This window comes from Lagenorhynchus albirostris, chromosome X, assembly GCF_949774975.1.
Source record: "Lagenorhynchus albirostris chromosome X, mLagAlb1.1, whole genome shotgun sequence".
NCBI classification, from domain to species: Eukaryota; Metazoa; Chordata; class Mammalia; order Artiodactyla; family Delphinidae; genus Lagenorhynchus; species Lagenorhynchus albirostris.
Window position 1 is genome coordinate 1,515,458 of NC_083116.1, and position 19,027 is coordinate 1,534,484.

The window sequence follows — 19,027 nt, forward strand, 5'->3', positions numbered from 1 at the left end:
TTGTCCCTCAAGCCACCAGACGTGACGGTGTTGACAACTACCTGGATCTGTATATACCTGCGCTTGTTTTAAAGTGGGCTCAGCACATAGGGTTCCCACGAAGCTCCGAAACTCTAAGTGTTTGCTGCAATTTATAAGGACTTCCTGATTGGTTTCTCTTCTCTCCTTCAATTTCTGCCTTCTTCCATTTCATCCTTTCATTTCTTCCCCTCCCCCCACCCTCATCCCTTCTGTTCCAGGCAGCCGCAGTGCCCAACTGTACCCTGAGCCGACGCTGTCAGCTCAGGGCCCCAGAACTCACCCCCCTTGGCCTTCCTGCCGTCAGCCCCAGCCCCCCTCCCACCCATTCTGAGTCCTGAGGAAGCCCCAGGCTCTGCTAAATCCACCTGGCCCTAGTGTGCCTCGGCCTCCGAGGGGCAAGGGAGTGGCAAGGTCTTGCTCTCCTAGGAGTCCCCTTCCCTGGTCAGACCCCGGATCCCAGGCCTTCTCAACCTTCCCACTCAGCAGAAGTGGGGGAGGGAGAAGTTGGACCGGATATGGATTTCGAAGCCAAGGGCAGCACAGAGACCCACTGTGGCCTGCCAGTGTCATTGAGTGGCCCAGCCCTGACCTTGGCCTCTGCCGGACCGGCTAGGGGCGGGGTGGTCGGGCGGGGCGGCAGGCAGAGCAAGTGCAGACGCCCCACTGCTGCTCCTCAGAGCACAGGTTCTTTTCTGCGGGCCCCGTGTGGCCTCTGCTTGCGGGAGACGGGGTGCGCTCGTACCTCACGCATCTCCACGTGTGCACCAGGGCTGTGGCGTGGGCGCGTAGAGGCTTGGGCTTGTTTTGGGGTATTCATTGACCAGTTTCAATTCAGGATCCCGTGCTTTCACCCTCTGTTCAGGAAGTCCTTATCTAACTGCATATCTTCATCATATTGGTATATCCTTTTCTGTGTTTACAGAGATGTCTCTTATCTAAATCTGTCCAACTGAGAAGTACCTTATCAAAGTAGCAAACGAGACAGCAGTCTTATGCTTCCAGAAACACCCACAAGCACGTCCCATGTGAGCTGCTGCCATGAACTGTCAAGTGCGTGTTGTCTCGTGTATTTCAGTTACTGTCCCCTGGCTTCCTCACTGCGGTGTAACCATGAAGGAGTGAAACATCTTAGAAACCGTCTAGCACTTCCTTGCCAGTCCTTAGTGATCAGGACCCATAGTTGACAGTTCCAATCAGTAGCTTAAGAAAAAAACATGTCTGTCTCTCCCAGAATGGTTAGAAGCAAGGGAGTTTGCCCCGTTCTGTTTGTGGAGTCGTAGCTGGCCTTTCTAGCATTTTTGTATCCATTTCTTGATGCTGCAGAAGCAAGTCTCACAACCAAACCTGCTCTGCTGTCGACCCTCCGGGCTTCACTTATGACTCCTCCCCAGGAAGGGCTGGGCGTCGGAGTAGGGGGAGAGTCCTTCGGGATCCCTCTTCCTCCAAGGACAAAAGGCTCCTGACCCTGCAGTGGCCTCGCACTCCTGGTAACCCCCAGAGGACTCTTATTCACGTGAGCACGGTGTCCAGCCCGTTTGTCGTGGGGCACCATCTCTTTTGCTCGGTCAGGTTTTTAGGCATTAATTACACTTTTCGTCCAGTAAAATGTGGCTCCTGGGACCAGTATCAAGAGCTGGCCTCCCCATCAGCTTGGTACCATCTGGTCCTGGGCAAAAGAGAGCTGGGCCTGCCATTGCCCCCCTTTCACCCATAACAGTTCATTCTGGGGCTGACTGGCGTTGGTGGTCGAGAACACAAAGTTTCAAGTGTCATTTTCTTTGGGCCTGGCCCGACCTGCAGCCTTCCTCACTCCCGGCTTCTTCCCTTAGAGTTTCAAGGCTGCAGGTGGCGCCTGAGGCACCTTAGGGTTTTCTCTCCCCGCCCCCCTTTCTTCCACATTCCCTCTTCCCCAAATAAAGGCATTACTAGTGAGTCACCTTTGGGCAGGGGCCCCGAAGCTCCCATACCAGCTCTGTCCTGGAGTCAGGTTGACAGGAGGTTGGAGGGAAGGCCTAAGCCACGGAATTCTCACCAGCTGTGTCTGGCCCAATTTGGGGGTGTGACCTCGATTTTGTGTGTACTTGAAGACCATGAAGATCGGGGGCCATCTCTTAGGGACTGTGTAAAGAAGGCAGGAATTGACCGACAGCTTTCAGACACCCGTGGGCTAGGTCAGAGTCACATTCGGTCTCCCCGGCCCTCATTCTGGTTATTAGTGACTACCTCCTCACCTGATGGAATTCTGTGTGTCCTCAAGCTCCTCCCACCGTGCCCGGCCCAGCCCCGCCCCGCCCATTGGTGGGCTTGTCCTAACCAGTGTAGTTGCTGGCCTTGACACTGCAGTGAGGTGGGGACACTGGGCCACAGCCAGGCTCCATCCAGTTCAGCTCCTTCCACTGCTGCTGTACTCCCGTATCGAAAGGCACAGGAGACACTCAGAAATGCCACGGCCCCTAGTCCGTCAGTGCCAAACTAGCCAAGGGCCCCATCCCCTCAGCTCCCCAGAAAGTGGAAGCCGTGGTGGTGGCCCGGGGACGCCGGAACGGCCACAACCAGCACCTGACTTCTACTCCTGAGACCCCATGCCGGTGCCGGCACCAGTCTTGTTCAGCAGTGGCATTCCAGGCTAGAGGCCACAAATGGTGGCGGTGGGACCTGGAACAGCCCCACGTGGTCGCTTGCCCCTCTGCCTAGCTTGTCATCGTCGTGATGGCCATCGTGAAGGAGGGTACTAGCCAGAAACAAACAAACCAGTGGGAAAGGAGTTTCCTTAGCTGACGGGACCTCTGGATTTTAAGTAACTTTTAATAAGCAGCTCAAGCCCAGGAGGGAACAGAGGGTGTGAAGTGAATCCACCAGGTGTGGCCACCTGGATCTCCTGGAACCCAAGTGGAGCCTGGCAGCTGAGCTCTGTGCCCCCTTTCCGGAGCGTTCCTGCCGGGCTCTCTGGGGTGACGGGGCCAGGGGAGGTCACAGATACCAGCTCTAGCTTTGTCCAGCCATCCCTAGCAGGGTTGTGGCCCCAAATTGTTTCCTGATGCGAGTTTCCCACACGGGTGGCCCAGGCCATCCAGACCTCGGGAAGTAAGCTCTCTCTAGAGCCCTGTGTGCATTGGCCTAGCCAGTCCCCTGAGTCCCGGCCAGTGGCCCCGGGGTGGGGGGGAGCACGGCCACGTTACCAGGCCTAGTAGTAGAGCCCCTGCTCTCTTGCCCGATGGCCCCGCCACGTCGTGTTCTGGCTCTTAGCTGCTCTCTGCAAGGGCCCCATCTCACTTCTCTTCATCCGTGAACCCGTCCACTCGAGGGGTTTGTTGAGTCTCGGTTTTTGCTTCTTTCTCTTTTAGAAACTCTATCAATCTTCAGAAAACATAGTGTAATTGTTAACAATTCTCTAGGATACTGCCTCCCCCAGGGTCTAAAGTTCCATGTTAAAGGGGAAAAAAAGTGAACACTGAAACCCCTTGTTGACAATTCAGAAGGAAGACCTAAAAAACATTTAGCAGGAAACTACATTTCGATGTCTGAATGAATAAGAGCAAGCTTTTGCAAAAACGCTGATCTAACAGTACTTGGAGCCTGGCCTAATGTGTGGCAAGTGCTGCGGGTGAAGGGGAATCCGGCCTGAAACTGCTGGATCTGAGCCTTAGGGCCCTCGTGTCACTGGAGAGCCCGTCTCTCCGTGGGTAGCAGTCCCTGAGGGCTCAGCTGCCACCCGGTCCTGGGAGAAGGCCTGCCTGTTGCAAAGCTGCAGGAGCCCAGCTCTGGGTGTGGGAAGGAAGGAGAGTGCTCACCAGTGAATCCGAAGGCCCGTGACCTTCTCGCTACCCGGCACCACCTGTTCCTTGCTCCTTTCTGATTTCCGCAGAGCCTACCCCAAGTGCTGATTTGTCAGGAAAAAGAAGTTCTAACTAGGGTGATGTCTCTTCCCCAGCCTCTGCCTGCGGTGCAGCCTGCCCCCAAGGACAGCCCCCGGCTCTGCTCTTCTTGGGGCCTGGGTGAAGGGGTGTGCCCCCTTGCCCCTCACCCGCAAGCGCCCCCGGGGCAGAGGGAGGGCGGGGGCGAGGACCCGCACGGAGGGAAATCCAGCTTTGAGTTTCAGAACGTTTGGGAAACTTGCAAGTTACCTTTGCTGTGCTGGGTCCCCCTCTATCTTCCCTTTCCTCAGGTCCTGCTCAGCAGTGAGAGAAAATGAAATCAAAAGGCCACAAGCTTTGGCCCCTGCCCACTGGTAGTTCCTCTCCCCACAGTGTTTGTGTGTCAAGTGACAAAGCTGTTCTTCCTGGTGACCCTGATTATATCCAGTATCTTATAGACTATACGCATAGACCTGCTTGGTCTCTTCTATCCTGGGCTTTTGTTTTGCCTTTTAGTTTTGCTTTAAGTTCTTCTGTCCCTTTTATTTAATGCACCGACTAGACACACAAAGCAGTTGAATTTTTATATATATATATCTGTATATTGCACAGTTATAAACTCATTTTGCTTGTGGCTCCACACACAAAAAAAGACCTGTTAAAATTATACCTGTTGCTTAATTACAATATTTCTGATAACCATAGCATAGGACAAGGGAAAATTTTAAAAACAAAAACAAAAAAAACACAAAAAACAAAAACAAAAACAAACAAAAAAAAAAAACCAAAAACAAAAAACAAAAAAAAACCGACAAATCCGTCTGCTGGTCACTTCGGTCCAAGCAGATCTGTGGTCTTTCCTCGCTTCTTTCAAGGGCTTCCCAGTGCCGAGTGAAGGAGGCTCCGGGCAGCACCGGGTTTTGCACTGTTTCTCCCGAGCTTGTGAGAGAGGCTCCAGGGTGCCACTGCGGGACGGCTCATTTCAGTGGGTGGGTGCAAGAGTGCTCCCTGGCTCTGGCAAAGCCCGGAATGGCACTGCCTGGTCCCCTTCGATCTCTGGGTGGGGCAGCTGGAGTCCATGGGGGTGGCCTGGTCCCCCCACGCCTTCCAGCGACCCAGTCCGAGTGATGGTATGTGGAGAGCCGGCTCAGCAGGCCTCCCCACCGGCAGGGCCCCCGCTCTGCCGAGTCTGGGGGCTGGAGGGGAGGCAGAAGGCCGTGTCTTGTCTCTGAAAGTGTGAGCCGTACCAGGTAGAACACCAGGGACCCCAGAACCACACGTGAGGTTCAGTGGGTCCCCTCCAGGAGGTAGCGAAGACTCCAGAAATGTCCCTTCCTCTTCTCCTCCAACCTATGAGTAATTGCATTTGCTTTTGTAATTCTTAATGAGCAATATCTGCTAGAGAGTTTAGCCGTAACAGTTCTTTTTGATCATTTTTTTTAAGTAATTAAAAACACCAAAAAAAAATAAATCCAGAAACTTGTTCTTCCAAAGCAGAGAGCATTATAATCACCAGGGCCAAAAGCTTCCCTCCCCGCATCATTACTTACTTCTGAGGCCTGAATCCAAAAGAGAAACACTCGTAGGCCCTTTGGGTGGCCAGGCTCCCCTCGGGCCCCTCGGAGGACCTGGGCAGGGGCAGCTTCCGGGCCCGGCCTGGGGGCTCGCCCCCGCCTTCGTTCAGTATTAGCGGTGGGTCCCTGCCTGCTCTCCCACCCAGCCCGGGGCCGGGGGCAGAGGAGGCTGCCGCCGCTGCTGTCCGGCCTCGCAGGTGGGTGTCCGCGTTATCTGCGCGCATATGCTTTCTGCCCGAGATCTGAAATCAGCGCCGAGTTAGCCTCACCCGGTGACCTCTCGCCCTGCCCGCCCGACGCAGCAGGGCCCACCCAGTTCAGTGTTTCTGGGGAGCTGGACGGTGGAGTGCAAAAGGCTTGCAGAACTCGAAGCCTGCTCCTTCCCTTGCTACCAAGGCCTCCTTTTCCGTTTGAGTTGTCACTGCTTCAATCAATAACAGCCGCTCCAGAGTCAGTAGTTGATGAATACATGACCAAATATCACCAGGACTGTTACTCAGTGTGTGCCGAGCCCTCTCCTCGCGCTGGGCTCCGTGTACCCGGACACTGTAACGTGTGCTGTGTTTGCGCTCCTCCCCCTCCTCCTCCACGCTCCCCTCGTCTCTCTGGGGTTTTTCTGTTTGGGTTTGGTTTGGTTTTTATTTCTCCTTTTGTGTTCCAAACATGAGGTTCTCTCTACTGGTCCTCTTAACTGTGGTGTTGAGGCTTATATTTGTGTAATTTTTGGTGGGTGAAAGGAACTTTGCGAAGTAAATCTCTTCTGTGTTTGAACTGAAGTCTGTATTGTAACCATGTTTAAAGTAATTGTTCCAGAGACAAATGCTTCTAGACACCTTTTCTTTACAAACAAAAGAATTCGGAGGGAGGGGATGGTAACTGAGAGGAGAGGGTCTGTCCTTTCTCCCCAGGAGGGGAGATCCAAAGACAGAACCCCTGCCCAGATCAGCCAGAAGCCACCCAAAGAAGTTAAGCCTAAAGCCAACGGACCGAATAGCTGACGTGCTGCCATTTGCAAAGTCAGAGCAAAACCAGGTTTTGTTCCACTCAGTGAATTCTTTTGCGCACCGCCCCCACGCCAGGTAATTAGCATCATTATTTTTTTTTAAGGACAGACAAGGTTGATGTTCTTGCAAGGGGAGCCAGGAGGGGTGTGAACAGAGCCAACCTCGCCTCAGTGGGAGAAGGCTGGGGTGGGCCTGAGGGGCGGGGCTCAGCTAGAGGACGGCCATCTCCCTGGAGACCTCCACCGTGGCCACAGGTCAGGTGTATGTTGACAGGGCATTACTGTTCAGGGTGGGCATTACTGTTCAGGGCACCATCATCACATCCCACCCCATCCCGCAGTGCACGACACTAACGTGACCTCTCGATTCCCCTGCTTTCCTGGACGAGAAGATGATGGTGGAGGGGGGCGCACTCCCTTTACTGTCATCCGATCCCCAGCAAAATTTGGACATGAGAAACCCCCTTCTTGTTTCATGGCAAAACCCGATCCTCCTCAAAGAAGCCGTTTACCTCCCATTGTTTAGGGCTGATGGAACAGGGACAGACGCGTGCTCCCTTAGCGCCCGGGGGGCCCCTCCTCTGAAAGGCAAGGACAGTGCTGACCCTAGTGACCATTTGTGCATGGGGCTTAGGAGCGGGAAGAACCAGGCAGGGTTGCTGCCCCCTCCTGAGTCGCAGGGACACAGGTCGCCCTGTGCAGAGGGAGCTGGCTCCAGCCCCGAAGCCTAGAAGCCTGACCAAGGGCGAGAGAGGTGTGCGTGGGGCGTGGGGAGCCGCCCAGGACAGACTTGGCTGGAGATGTCTCCAGAAGCCCTCTATCGCATTCACCTTCAGTTTTTGTGTTTTGGGACAATTACTTTAGAAAAATAAGTAGGTCGTTTTAAAAACAAAAAATATTGATTGCTTTTTTGTAGTGTTCAAAAAAAGGTTCTTTGTGTATAGCCAAATGACTGAAAGCACTGATATATTTAAAAACAAAAGGCAATTTATTAAGGAAATTTGTACCATTTCAGTAAACCTGTCTGAATGTACCTGTATACGTTTCAAAAACACCCCCCCCCACTGAATCCCTGTAACCTATTTATTATATAAAGAGTTTGCCTTATAAATTTACATAAAAATGTCCGTTTGTGTCTTTTGTTGTAAAATCAAGTGATTTTTTCATAAGGTTCTTTTACTATTTGAAAAGATGGGCAGCACGCAGTTTTATTTTATTTTTGTAAGTTTTTTAATACGTGTGAAAGCCAAGAATACTCAGCATGCCTTTCTAAGTGACGCGTTCGCACCTTTTGTTGGGAAGTACTGTATCCTGTGCTGTTAGCATTCTCGATAAATCTCTCTGTGAAAGTGACTCCAGGTCTGGGCTTTCATTATCAGACAGCTCCTAGGACAGCACGGTGGTGCATTTCCTGATCCACTCTGGCTGTCCCCGAACACGCAGAAGCCAGCCGCTTTCGGGGGCGGCCACGGGAGGAAAAGGCAGCCTGCGCCCCGCACCGGCCCCTCTCGGGGCTCCCCGAGGGCCAGGGCAGGGCCATCCCCTCGTCCTGGATGTGCCAAGGTGCTTTTGGAAACCCCCCATCCCCTCACCCCCAGCTCCGACTCCTCTGGCGCCTCCTGCCTGAGACCCTCCCATGGCCTCTGCTGACCTGGCTCCGGCTGCCCGTGTTCCCTGGCTTCCCGTGAGGCTGTGGGCGCTCAGGAGCTGGCGACATCCCCACAGCCGTCCTCCATCAGGCTGTCGATGGCCTGGAGCGGACGACAGGTGCTCAGAGTCCAGAATCACAGGCACATGTGGACACACCTACTAGGAGGAGCACTAGACAGTCCTGGCCTGGAACATTAAAACGAAGGGTTGAAATTCGCCCCGTGTGCGTACTGAGCATCCCTCGGGTGCCAGGGCTGTCCCAGGAGCTGCAGTCCAGCAGTGAGCAAGTAGGACCAAGCAAGTGCCTGTTCCCTCAGTGTGTGCGTGCCCAATAATTTCCCATCCTCGGCTTGGTACTCTCGGTAAGGGCTGTCCCCGTGGGAAGCCACTGGGGCTCAGGGTGTGGCTGGCCTCCTCTTTGGGAGTGGCCGGCGTTGGCTGCAGCTTCTAGGAAGAGGCTGCAACAGAGGCCCATCTTGGGCGGACCTGTTTTCTGGAAAGAGCCTTAAATAAGTCTGTGGATGGACAGCCTGGGGGCGGGGAGGGGGGTAGTAGCCCTCTGGGGTCAGGATCCAGAGGGCAAGGGGGGTGGCCAGGGAAGACCTGCTGCCTTTCAAGCGTGCATCCAGTTGGAGAGACAAAAGAGGAAGCCACCCTTACTGCTCTGGGGGGGGGTCTTCCCCCATCTGGTGGGGGAGGCAGATGAGTGCCGAGGCTGAAGAAGGACGCACCAGGGATACCAGGCATAGCAGGGGCTGAGGGCAGCTCCGCCCGAGGGGCCCGGGGGCTCTCAACCCAGCTCCTACCTGAGGAGCTGCTTGAGCTCCACCTTCGCGTGAGGGCCACGGAGCTATAGGTGCAAACTCGTGGGTGCGGGAGCCCCGGCGCATTCTTGGAACCCCAAGGAGTTCTGGATGGCTTAAGGCTGCTGATGTGTGCAAAGAGCCAGACAGAGGTGGGCAGGAAGGGGCCACATCGTGACAACGGTGGAGGCCGTGCGGAAAAGCCGGGATCCCATCGGAGGGCTTCGGGAACCGAGGGACGGTCTTAAGCAGGAAGTCGGTGTGGAGTGATTTGTCCCTAAGGAAGGCCCCTCAGGCAGAGATGAGGCAGGGAAGCCTCTGGGAAGCCAGTTGATCTAGGTTCATCTAGGCAGGAGGTAGTAGGGGGCAGTGGGCCTGCGGGGAAGAGACGGACTCCAGAGAAGTTCAGGGGGGTGACAGGAAAATGGTGGCTGCGGCAGCAGGGTAGGGAACAGAGAGTCCAGAGACGCCAGCGGCTGCAGAGCCTGGTGGGACGAAGGTGGGGGGACGCCAGGCCGGGAACGGAGCTTGGTGCCTGCTTCAGAAAGGAGAGTGGGAGCAGCCGGGGCCTGCCGTCCTCACGTGTGACAGGAGAGGAGGGACAGCCAGAGCTGAAAGCCTGTTTCTAAGACATGTAGACACGTTTTATGTGCTAGTGGGAAGGAGCCAGCGAAGAAGGAAAGATGGCAGGTACTGCAAAGACCTAACAATCGCTGGAGCAGGTTCCTGAAGGAGCGGAAAAGATGGGATCCAGGGCCCAGGAGGTGGGTGGAGATGCTCTGAGCTTCCAGACCGTTCTTCCTGCACCCAGCCTCACGGCCAGCTGAGGGGAGTCAGCCGGGGAGCCTTCGTGTGACACCATCTGACCCTGTCCCACCTGGATCTCTTGACCACTCTCCACAGCCTCCCGCATGAAACCGAAACTTCCGAAGAGGACCTCCCAGCGTCTCTCACAAGGCCCGCTTCTAGCCTTTCTGGAACACCTGCGCTGTGCCCGTCGTCCCCGGGCCGAGAACCGCTCTCCTCCAGCCCTCGGGGCCCTGCTCAGACGGCTCCTCCTCCCGGCAGCCCGCCCCGCCCCGCCCCGCCCCGCCCCGCCCTCCTCGCCGGGCCCAGGGGCGCTGCCTCCGCTGGGAGTGACCGCGCGCGGCGCCCCCGTGTGGCCGGGGCTCGTGACGGCGGCGGCGGCGGGCGACCTGGCGGAGGGCCCGGGCACCGCCCCTTCCGCCCCGCCGGGCGACGCACGAGGCCGGCTTAAAGGGGAAGTGAGTCAGTGTCCGCGGACTCGGCCGGCCGAGGCTCGCGCCCGCCGCGGCCCCGAGAGGCCCCGGCCTGGCGGCGGCGGCGGCGGCGGCGGCGGCGGCCATGGCCGGGGGGCCGGGCCCGGGAGACCCCGCGGTCCCCGGCGCCCAGCACTTCCTGTACGAGGTGCCGCCCTGGGTCATGTGCCGCTTCTACAAAGTGATGGACGCCCTGGAGCCCGCCGACTGGTGCCAGTTCGGTGGGTGGTGGCGGGCCGGCGGGGGCGGGGCGGGGGGCGCGCGGGGGCCGGACGCCCCGGCCTGACGCACCCCCGCCCCGCAGCCGCCCTGATCGTACGCGACCAGACCGAGCTGCGGCTATGCGAGCGCTCCGGGCAGCGCACGGCCAGCGTCCTGTGGCCCTGGATCAACCGCAACGCCCGCGTGGCCGACCTCGTGCGCATCCTCACGCACCTGCAGCTGCTCCGCGCACGGGACATCATCACGGCATGTGAGCGCGCGGCCCCGGAGCCCCTGGGACCCCCAGAACCCCCAGGACCTCGGGAGAGGGGCCGCCCAGGGCCTCCCCTGGAGCTCCTCCCCCCCCCCTTCGCCTGGGCCTAACAGCCCTTTCCTTCCTCTGCTTCCCAGGGCACCCTCCCGCCCCGCTTCTGCCCCCCAGCGCCACCGCCCCGAGGCCTAACAGCATCTCTGCACCTTCTGAGGCCGCGGCCCCCAGCCCCCAGAAGTTGCACTCGTCGGCCTCCACCCTCCTCTCCCCAGGTAAGGCTGCTCCCGGGGGTTGGCCTGATGAACCGGAGGAAAGGAGCCCCTTGACACTGGCCACGGCTGTAGATCCGGCCACTGGTCTCTGTCTGCCTCTCACTGGTGTCTTTATGAAGCTCTTCCAGGCTCCCAGACTCATTCTGACCCTGAGCTCGGCCCTGTCCCAAGCCCTGCTGCCCTCCAGCCACCACTGCCATCGGCAGCCCCTTCCTGTATCAAGGTAGGTGGGTCCTGCCTCCACCCAGAGGTTTGAGACAAGCGATGAGAAGGCAGCCTTTGGTACCCTGGGGAGCCCCAGCCAGACCAGCAGGGGTGGGCTAGGCAGAGGGGAGGAGGCGGGACCTCGCCTGATCTGGGGTTTCTTCCCACAGCGAAGCCCAGAGAGCCCAGCGTCCATCCTGCAGGGGGCCCACTCCTCTTTCTGCTGGCCCCTCCATGAGATTTGCCAGGGCACCCACGACTTCTCAGAGGAGCTGAAGATCGGGGAGGGCGGCTTTGGGTGTGTGTACCGGGCTGTGATGAGGAACACGGTATATGCTGTGAAGAGGCTAAAGGAGGTGTGTGTAGCGTCCAGGCAAAGGCTCTGGAAGGCTGTTAGCCGACCCTCACTTTTCTGGTCCTCCCCCCACTACCCCACACGGCTCCTTCAGCCCTCTGATTTCCCAGTCCAAGGCCCCCGCCCCTTGCTTGTTCTGGGCCCAAAACAGGAGGCAGACCTGGAGTGGACCACGGTGAAGCAGAGCTTTCGGACCGAAGTGGAGCAGCTGTCACGGTGAGCCTGTGGTGTCCCTCCTGGTGCGGGCAGCGGGAGAGGCCCGCCAGGACCGTGTGTCACGCACCTGGCTCCCTTGGTCTCCCAAAGCCTGCCAGGCTCAGGCTAGCTGAGGAAACGGCAGGGACTGTCCCCACGATGGTCAGATGGAAGGCGTGGTGGATGCTGGGGGCCAAAGTGCTCAGACCCCACTTTTCCAAGCAGGTTTCGTCACCCGAACATCGTGGACTTTGCTGGCTACTGTGCTCAGAGTGGCTTCTACTGCCTTGTCTATGGCTTCCTGCCCAACGGCTCCCTGGAAGACCGCCTCCATGTCCAGGTAGCCGTACCTAGGCTGGCACGTTGCATCACACTTGGCACCCGGGCAGAGCGGGACACGGGGCCTGGGCTCTCGGCCTCTGCGAGCGGGGCCCCTCCCTGCTGCTCCCGCATGCCCAGAAGCCTGGCTCGTGGTGCCTCTGAAAGGGGGTTCTGGACTCGGAGTAGCTTGACTTGGGCTTCTCCCCTTTGCAAGCAGGGTAGCGGAAGGGTCGCGTCAGCATTGCCCCGAGGGAAGGAGGCGATAGACAGCACCGGGGCCCCATCTAGGGAGGCACCTACAAGACGCAAGCGCTAACCGAACACAGGGCAGGAGCACCTCTAACCTCACGCTGAAGGGCTCAGGATAAGCGTGCTGTGTGCGGGGAGGCGGGGAAAGAGCCTCCGACGACATCCTGATCACCCCAGAGCCAGGACTGCCAGAGCCTGTGGGGGGTCCCCAGGGCATGATCCCAGCCCCGTGCGCTGTGCAGAGAGAGCACCGCAGGAGCTTAGTCGCCACCCTCTTCTGAAGTAGCTCATGGAGACTTTGCTCCTCGTTTTCCAGAAGGGGAAACTGAGGCCCAGAGAGTCAACTGCTCGTCCAGACCCCTTGGTGACAGGTGGAGGGAAGGATGGGGGTCAAAGAACAGTGGCCCGCAGCCTCCCCTCTGCCCCTTTGCTCCTTCTGCCCTTCCAGACCCAGACCTGGCCTCCTCTCTCCTGGCCTCAGCGACTGGACATCCTTCTGGGCACGGCCCGGGCAATTCAGTTTTTACATCAAGACAGCCCCAGCCTCATCCACGGAGATGTCAAGAGGTGAGGAGGGGACACAGCCAGGCCCCCGGGGCCTCTCAGAGTGGCAGGAACATAGTCTACGGCAAGGGGTCACGCTCCCAAACCTTCCGCCGGCAGGGAGCCGTGGTGCCTGCTCGCCACGGCCCACTGGGCCCAAGAAGCCTTGCCCTGAGCGCCCCCCATGAGAGTGGGCCTACCCTCTCCCGCTCGAGACTCAGGTCGGGGATGTCAGGGCTGGGGGCTCTGGGTCACTGAGTACCCGGTGTGGGACAGGTGTGGAAGCAGAGGCCAACGACGGGCCCCACCGATGAACGGGGGCTGAACCGTGTGAGGGTGCTCTGGGGGCCACGTGCTCGGAGCCCCAGGTGGCTGGAACGCTCAGGCGCACCGGCCACTGTCTGCAGTCTGATTTTGTCAGGACCAGGCAGGTGGGGGGGGGGGTCACGGAGTGGGCCAGGGCCAAGGCTGGGCCCACACCACTCTCTTCCCTCCCCAAGTTCCAACGTCCTTCTGGATGAGAGACTGATGCCCAAACTGGGAGACTTTGGCCTGGCCCGTCTCAGCCGGTTTGCAGGCGCCAACCCCAGCCGGAGCAGCACTGTGGCCCAGACTCGGACTGTGCGTGGCACCCTGGCGTACCTGCCCGAGGAGTACATCAAGACGGGGAGGCTGGCTGTGGAGACTGACACCTTCAGTTTCGGCGTGGTGAGCCACTGGGCCCTGTGATGAAGCTTCAGCTCCAGGGCCCCGCCCTCCCCGGCGCAGGCCACTTCCTCGGTCCCGCACCTCGTTTCACGTTTGTAGTTTTGAATTCTTTTGTTTCAAGTGGGCCCTCCAAACCACCAGAGCTTTAGTCCCACGGCTGCGGCTCTGTCCTTGCTGAGAGTCGGTCCTCGTGTGCCTGTCTGAGGGATGTGCCCCTGTCAGCCCCGGTCCACGCCCAGCTGGGCGTCCCCATCCACTGTGCACCCCTCCCCCCCGCAGTGGGCCTGCCTGCCTCGCCCTCCAGCCTGTCCTCTCTCCAGGTGGTGCTGGAGACCCTGACCGGCCAGCGGGCTGTGAGGATGCACGGTGCCCAGACCAAGTATCTGGTGAGCCTCCTGAGGCAGGGCAGGGAGGAAGGTGGGCCGGGAGGTGCTGCTCTGGGCGACAGACAGGCGTAGACCTGGAGGGCGGAATGATCTGGAACGCAGTGCCCCACGGGAGCCAGCCTCTGCCGCTGCTGACTCATCGTTGAAAATAGGCAGGGCCCCAGACGGCTTCATTTACCTTGCCGAGGAGAAACCTGTCTGTCCTCTTGGATGCCGTGGGCCCTTCCAGACCCCGCCTGGGCTGGGGGCGGGTGAGGAGGGTGCCAGCCACAGTGGAAAGCAGAACCGGGTGGGCGCGTGGGGACGGGAGAGGCTGTGGCAGAGAATGCGGCCGCCTCTGAGAAGCCCTCCCGGGTGCTGTGGAGCGGGTCCAAGCTGCCCGGGGCCTGACCTGGAGCCAGGAGCCCAGCTCCTCGCCAGGCCCGTCTGCTCGGTTGGCGCGTGTGCTTCACGCTTTACAAGCTGCTGTGTTTCCTGGCCTTCCGCCCCGGGCTTGGGGCTATTTCTGTCCGTTGCCGGGTCTTGGTGGGTCTATGCCAGAGCCGGGCAGCCAAACAGGAGACCTCCTCCACGTGGGCCGCTCCGCCCGCCCGGAGCAGCGCACCACACCCCTCGGGCCTGACCGCTGCTTCTCTGTGCCACAGCCAAAGCGAGTTTCCGTAACCGTGAGGAGGCTGTGGAAGCCCCCTCACCTGCCCCCCAGACTCGGGCCGACTCCCCGATGCCTGCCCCAGGGCCTTTGTAAGAGCCTTTCCCTCTGCCTGAAAGGCCAACCCCCCACCCAACCCCAGTCTTTCCTGCCAGTCCCTCCCCTCTCAGAACTCAAGGTGGCCTCTGGTCCTGTTCCCACCCCTCTCGGCTCCGCCCTCCCCGGCTAGTTCATCCCTTTAGATCCCCGCTGAAGTGTCACTTGCTTGGGCCCCAGTTGAAAGCCCCGTGGGCCTCCCTACCGCAGTTTCCATTGGTTAAGAGGCATGTCGGCGTCTCTCCCCTCCCAGGAAGTCAGCTCTGTGAAAGCGGGCCCGGGTGCTGTGTGTGTAGCTGGATCCCTGGGGCCTGGGCCACCAGCGACGAGGGTCTGGGGGTCGCAGCAGAAGGCACGGCCCCCGGTGACCACACTCACGTTACGTGTCCCGCAGAAAGACCTGGTTGAAGAGGAAGCCGAGGAGGCTGGTTTGGCCCTGAAAAGCACCCAGACCACACTCCAAGCAGGTCTGGCTGCAGATGCCTGGGCCGCCCCGATCGCCACCCAGATCTACAAGAAGCACCTGGACCCCAGGCCTGGGCCGTGCCCACCAGAGCTGGGCCTGGCCCTGGGCCAGCTGGCTTGCTGCTGCCTGCACCGCCGGGCCAAGAGGAGACCCGCCATGACCCAGGTAGGCCTGTGAGGCAGGGGGAAGGGAAGCAGCTGAGATGCCAGCCACCCGTGGGAGACCGTGGCCTGCTGGAAATGCCACATTCCTGGCACTGCCGTGTAGGGAGCCAGACACAGCCCCTCGCAGACCTCTTTCTGGAGGAAGTCTCCAAATGTGCCTTGCCTGCCTGTGCTTCTGCTAGGAGTGGCCGGAGCTCCACTGAACCCCGCCTGGTACACAGAGGGAGGCGAGAGGCTTTTTACTGCGCCCCCTTCTGGCTGTGCTGTGCCACTGCACCTAACTTTTTGAGTCCCCTCCCCATCACCCACCTCTCTGTCTCTGAGAAGAGGAAGAAGCCCCATTCGAGGGCACCAGGGCAGCGAGGTTCGCTTCCTAGAAGACAGAGAGAAGCCATTCTAAGTTCTTAGCTTTGCTGGCTACAACTCTCTTCTTCATCCCTGACCCGGAGCCGCTGTGCAGTTTGACCACCTTCTGTGAGGACCACTCGCCCTGAGAGCCCCTCTCCCTCCTCGCAGGCGTACCAGAAGCTGGAGACGCTGCAGGCGGCAGTGGCAGGGCCGTCTCTGGAGCCAGAGGCCACCAGCCGCAGCCCCCCTTCCCCTCAGGAGAACTCCTACGTGTCCACCACTGGCAGTACCCTGAGCGGTGCCCGCCCATGGCAGCCCCTGGCGGCGCCCTCGGGAGCCCTGGCCCAGGCTCCAGAGCGGCTGCAGAAAGGCGCCAACCAGCCCGTGGAGAGCGACGAGAGCATGTCCGGCCTATCTGCTGCCCTGCATTCCTGGCACCTGACCCCGAGCTGCCCCCCGGGCCCAGCCCGGCCAGGCAGCCCTGGCCCAGGGGCCGCCGTGTGGGCGCCAGCACCCCTCGGACAGGCTGGCTGTACTCAAGGGGATGCCACCAGACAGTCGAGCTGGGGGAGCAGCCCGGGGCTCCAGCCCACAGCTGTGGAAGGTACCTGGGGACACGTGCCCAGAAGAGGGACCAGCGGCCTCCTTTGGTGGCAGTCCCCATCTTCCCCACCCCCGGCCTTCTGGGAGGAGAGAACTGGGGCCTACCGTTAAGCTCCCTGTGTCCTTAGCAAGTTCCAGGCCACTGTCTCGGGGAGGCCCCCCACCCGGCCTTGGAAAGGCCCACAGAGGACGGTCCCGTGCCGTCTCATCTCCCCAGACCGCGGCCTCAGCTGGCTGAGGAGAGGCCAGGACCTTGCTCCCCAAAAGCTGGGGGCAAGGAAGGCCCAGTCCAGGACCGGGCTCCAGGCCCAGCAGCTAGCCAGGGCCCTAGCACGGCCCCTTCCAGGCCCCGCTCTCAGAGCGCTGAGGGCCTCTGTCCTTCCGAAGGGCAGGGAGCTGGGCTGGGGACCGGGAAGGCTCATGGGGCCAGAAGTGTCAGCAGGGCGTTCCAGGGCCATCGGCCCCTGTGGCTCAGTGGGCCCTCTCTCCACCCCAGGACCGCTCCTGGGCGGCTCCACGTCGCCACTACCCCCCCAGATTGTCATCAACCCGGCGCGACAGAAGATGCTGCAGAAGCTGGCCTTGTACGAGGATGGGGTCCTAGACAGCCTGCAGCTGCTGTCATCTAGCTCCCTCCCAGGTACCCCAGGACTGTGCTCTGCGGCCGGGCGGCTGGCCTCTGGGCCACTCGGAGCCTTCGTTCTGCTGGGGCCCAGATAGGGCCCCCGCTCCCCGAGCCCGTCACCCCCTCGAACGGCGGCCGGGAGCCCGGCCGGCCCCCACGCCTCCTTTGGGACATCGTGTATTCTGGGTACAGCCCTGTCCCGGCTCGCTCTCCTCCTCCTGACGACACGCACCTTCCCTTAGCCTGGGGGTGGCAGCAGCCCCCGTGCTCCCAGAACACAGGCAGCCCCCACAGCTACGTTGCATTCCAGAGAGCGCCCCGGGAGCAAGGGGGAAGCGCAGCCCAGCCCTCGAGTGCCTCCCCCTGTTTGCTAACCGACTGGCATTTCTTCCCCCCTCTGCAGACTTGGGCCTGGAGCACGGGAACAGGCAGGGGCCCGAAGAGAGTGATGAGTTTCAGAGCTGAACTGCCGCCTGGTCAGATCCCTAAACCCAGAAGTCAAAGTTCTCACGGTTGGAAGTTCTCACAGCTCGCGAACCCTCGGCAGCCTTGGGGGCTCCGTCCTCACGGAGGTGGGCAGGTGGTGGCCCTGCTGCTCTTGGGGCGTGGGCACAGGCAGGGCTCAGGGCCCCCCAGGCCGGCTGCGGCTGGCTGTCAGTAGGGCAGGACATCTCAACGGCCTGCCTTGAGGCCAGCATTCGCGGGAGAGGAAAGCCGATGTCGTTGGAGGGGCCGGTGGCGGGGAGGAGGGCAGGTCTGAAGGCTGCTGGCCACACAGGCCAAGGAGGAGAGGTGAGTGGTCCAGTGGGACTAGCGGGGCGCCAGCTCCCCTGAGAGCTGGGCGGGGCTTCTGCAGCCCAGGCCTACAGCAGCAGCCCTTAGCCCTTCTTTTCCGACCTTGCTGAAGCCCTGGGGAAAAGCAGCCACTCTGATGACGGGAACCGATGAGGCCAGGGGCCCTCCCAGCTGCTTGTAATTGGGAAGGGGAAAGTGAGCTGTGGCTGTCCCGTGGTTCAGTCCACTAGAAGCGGGAGTTCTGAGAGGCCCCAGCGAGTGCAGCAGCGCCTCCCAGCAGGCCAGCGTCCGCAGGCTTCCCCAGGGAGCCGGGAGCCAGCCTAACAGGCCACCGAGCCAGGTCGGGCTCCAGAGGCCACAGGCTCAGCCTCAGGCCCGGGCACTGCTCGTGACAGAGGGGCCACTACCCCAGGTTTGGCTAGGCCCAAACCTTGTGTTACCCAGACAGTGAGAAGCCCCAAGACAGCAGGAAGTTGGCAGCAAGACAGAGAGGAAGGAAAATGAAAATGGGACTCATGTTTGTGGAAGCAAGTCGGCGTTGGTGTAACTGAGCGTCTTTGAGAGTAGCCCAGGGCTGTAGCACAGGCTTCGGATGATTTTGTGTCTGCGATCACGAGTCACACTACATGCCCCGCGAAGCTAGGCACTGGTGAAGTCCAAGTCGTCCTGGAGTAATAAATACGTACACTTTGATCGCTGGCTGTACTTGTAGGCTTTGTGGCACTGAAAGCCTTGAGCTTTTCCAGTGCTTCTCATCTCGGTGTTCTTGACTGTCCAAACCCAGACCCTAGCCTCCCACCCGCAGGTCCTCTGGAGGTTCTTGTTTCCATTCCCATCAAGCCACCATGCTGGCGGCAGATCCACAACACTACTACCCAGCAGTACTTTCACAGGTTGTTAAGTTTTCCCTGGTTTATGGATTTTGACGCTATTGTAAATGGCATTTTTATTTCGTTTTCTAGTTGGTCATTGGCAGTGTATAGAAACACAACTGAGTTTTGTATATTGGCTTTGCATTCTGTGGCCTTGGCTCTCACTCACACCTTAGCTCTAGTTTTTTGGTGGATACCTTGGGACAGTTTATGCACACAATCATTTCATCTGCAAATAAAGACAGTCTCACCCCTTCCTTTCCGTCTGTGTGCCTTTCAGTTCTTTTTCTTTTCTAATTAATTAGTTAATTAATTAATGTGGCTGCACCGCGCAGCTTGCGGGATCGTGGTTCCCTGACCAGGGATCGAACCTGGGCCCATGGCAGTGGAAGCGCGGAGTCCTAACCACTGGGCTGCCAGGGAATTCCCTCATTTATTTTTCTTGCCTTGTTAACACTTGCTAGGGCCTCTGGTTAAACGTTGAATAGAGCGGTGAAAGTGGACATCCTTGCCTTGTTG

The 19,027-nt window shown here is 59.6% G+C and overlaps 1 protein-coding gene across 5 annotated transcripts; it reads left to right on the plus strand.

The window, feature by feature from the left end:
• Window positions 1–10,261: 10,261 nt before the first annotated feature.
• IRAK1 (interleukin 1 receptor associated kinase 1) lies at window positions 10,262–18,765 on the plus strand. 5 transcript variants are annotated; one of them, XM_060137004.1, is made up of 14 exons: window positions 10,262–10,406; window positions 10,490–10,657; window positions 10,798–10,929; window positions 11,049–11,152; window positions 11,304–11,489; window positions 11,640–11,704; window positions 11,909–12,023; window positions 12,702–12,820; window positions 13,297–13,504; window positions 13,825–13,890; window positions 15,030–15,266; window positions 15,782–16,217; window positions 16,692–16,856; window positions 17,245–18,765. In XM_060137004.1, exons 1-14 carry the CDS (start codon window positions 10,271–10,273, stop codon window positions 17,304–17,306), a joined length of 2,199 nt encoding a protein of 732 aa, XP_059992987.1. In that variant the 5' UTR covers window positions 10,262–10,270; the 3' UTR covers window positions 17,307–18,765. The 5 variants fall into 5 exon arrangements, with proteins under 5 accessions (XP_059992987.1, XP_059992988.1, XP_059992984.1 ...); XM_060137005.1 differs by having other exon boundaries at window positions 16,713–16,856; XM_060137001.1 differs by having other exon boundaries at window positions 11,304–11,704.
• Window positions 18,766–19,027: the final 262 nt, after the last annotated feature.

Bases quoted from the DNA above. Each gene is read 5' to 3' on its own strand.
- IRAK1 (XM_060137001.1), top strand. From the start codon at position 10,271: ATGGCCGGGGGGCCGGGCCCGGGAGACCCCGCGGTCCCCGGCGCCCAG. The intron at 10,930-11,048 runs GTAAGGCTGCTC...GTCTTTATGAAG, and splicing joins CTCCACCCTCCTCTCCCCAG to CTCTTCCAGGCTCCCAGACT. The intron at 13,505-13,824 runs GTGAGCCACTGG...TCCTCTCTCCAG, and splicing joins ACACCTTCAGTTTCGGCGTG to GTGGTGCTGGAGACCCTGAC.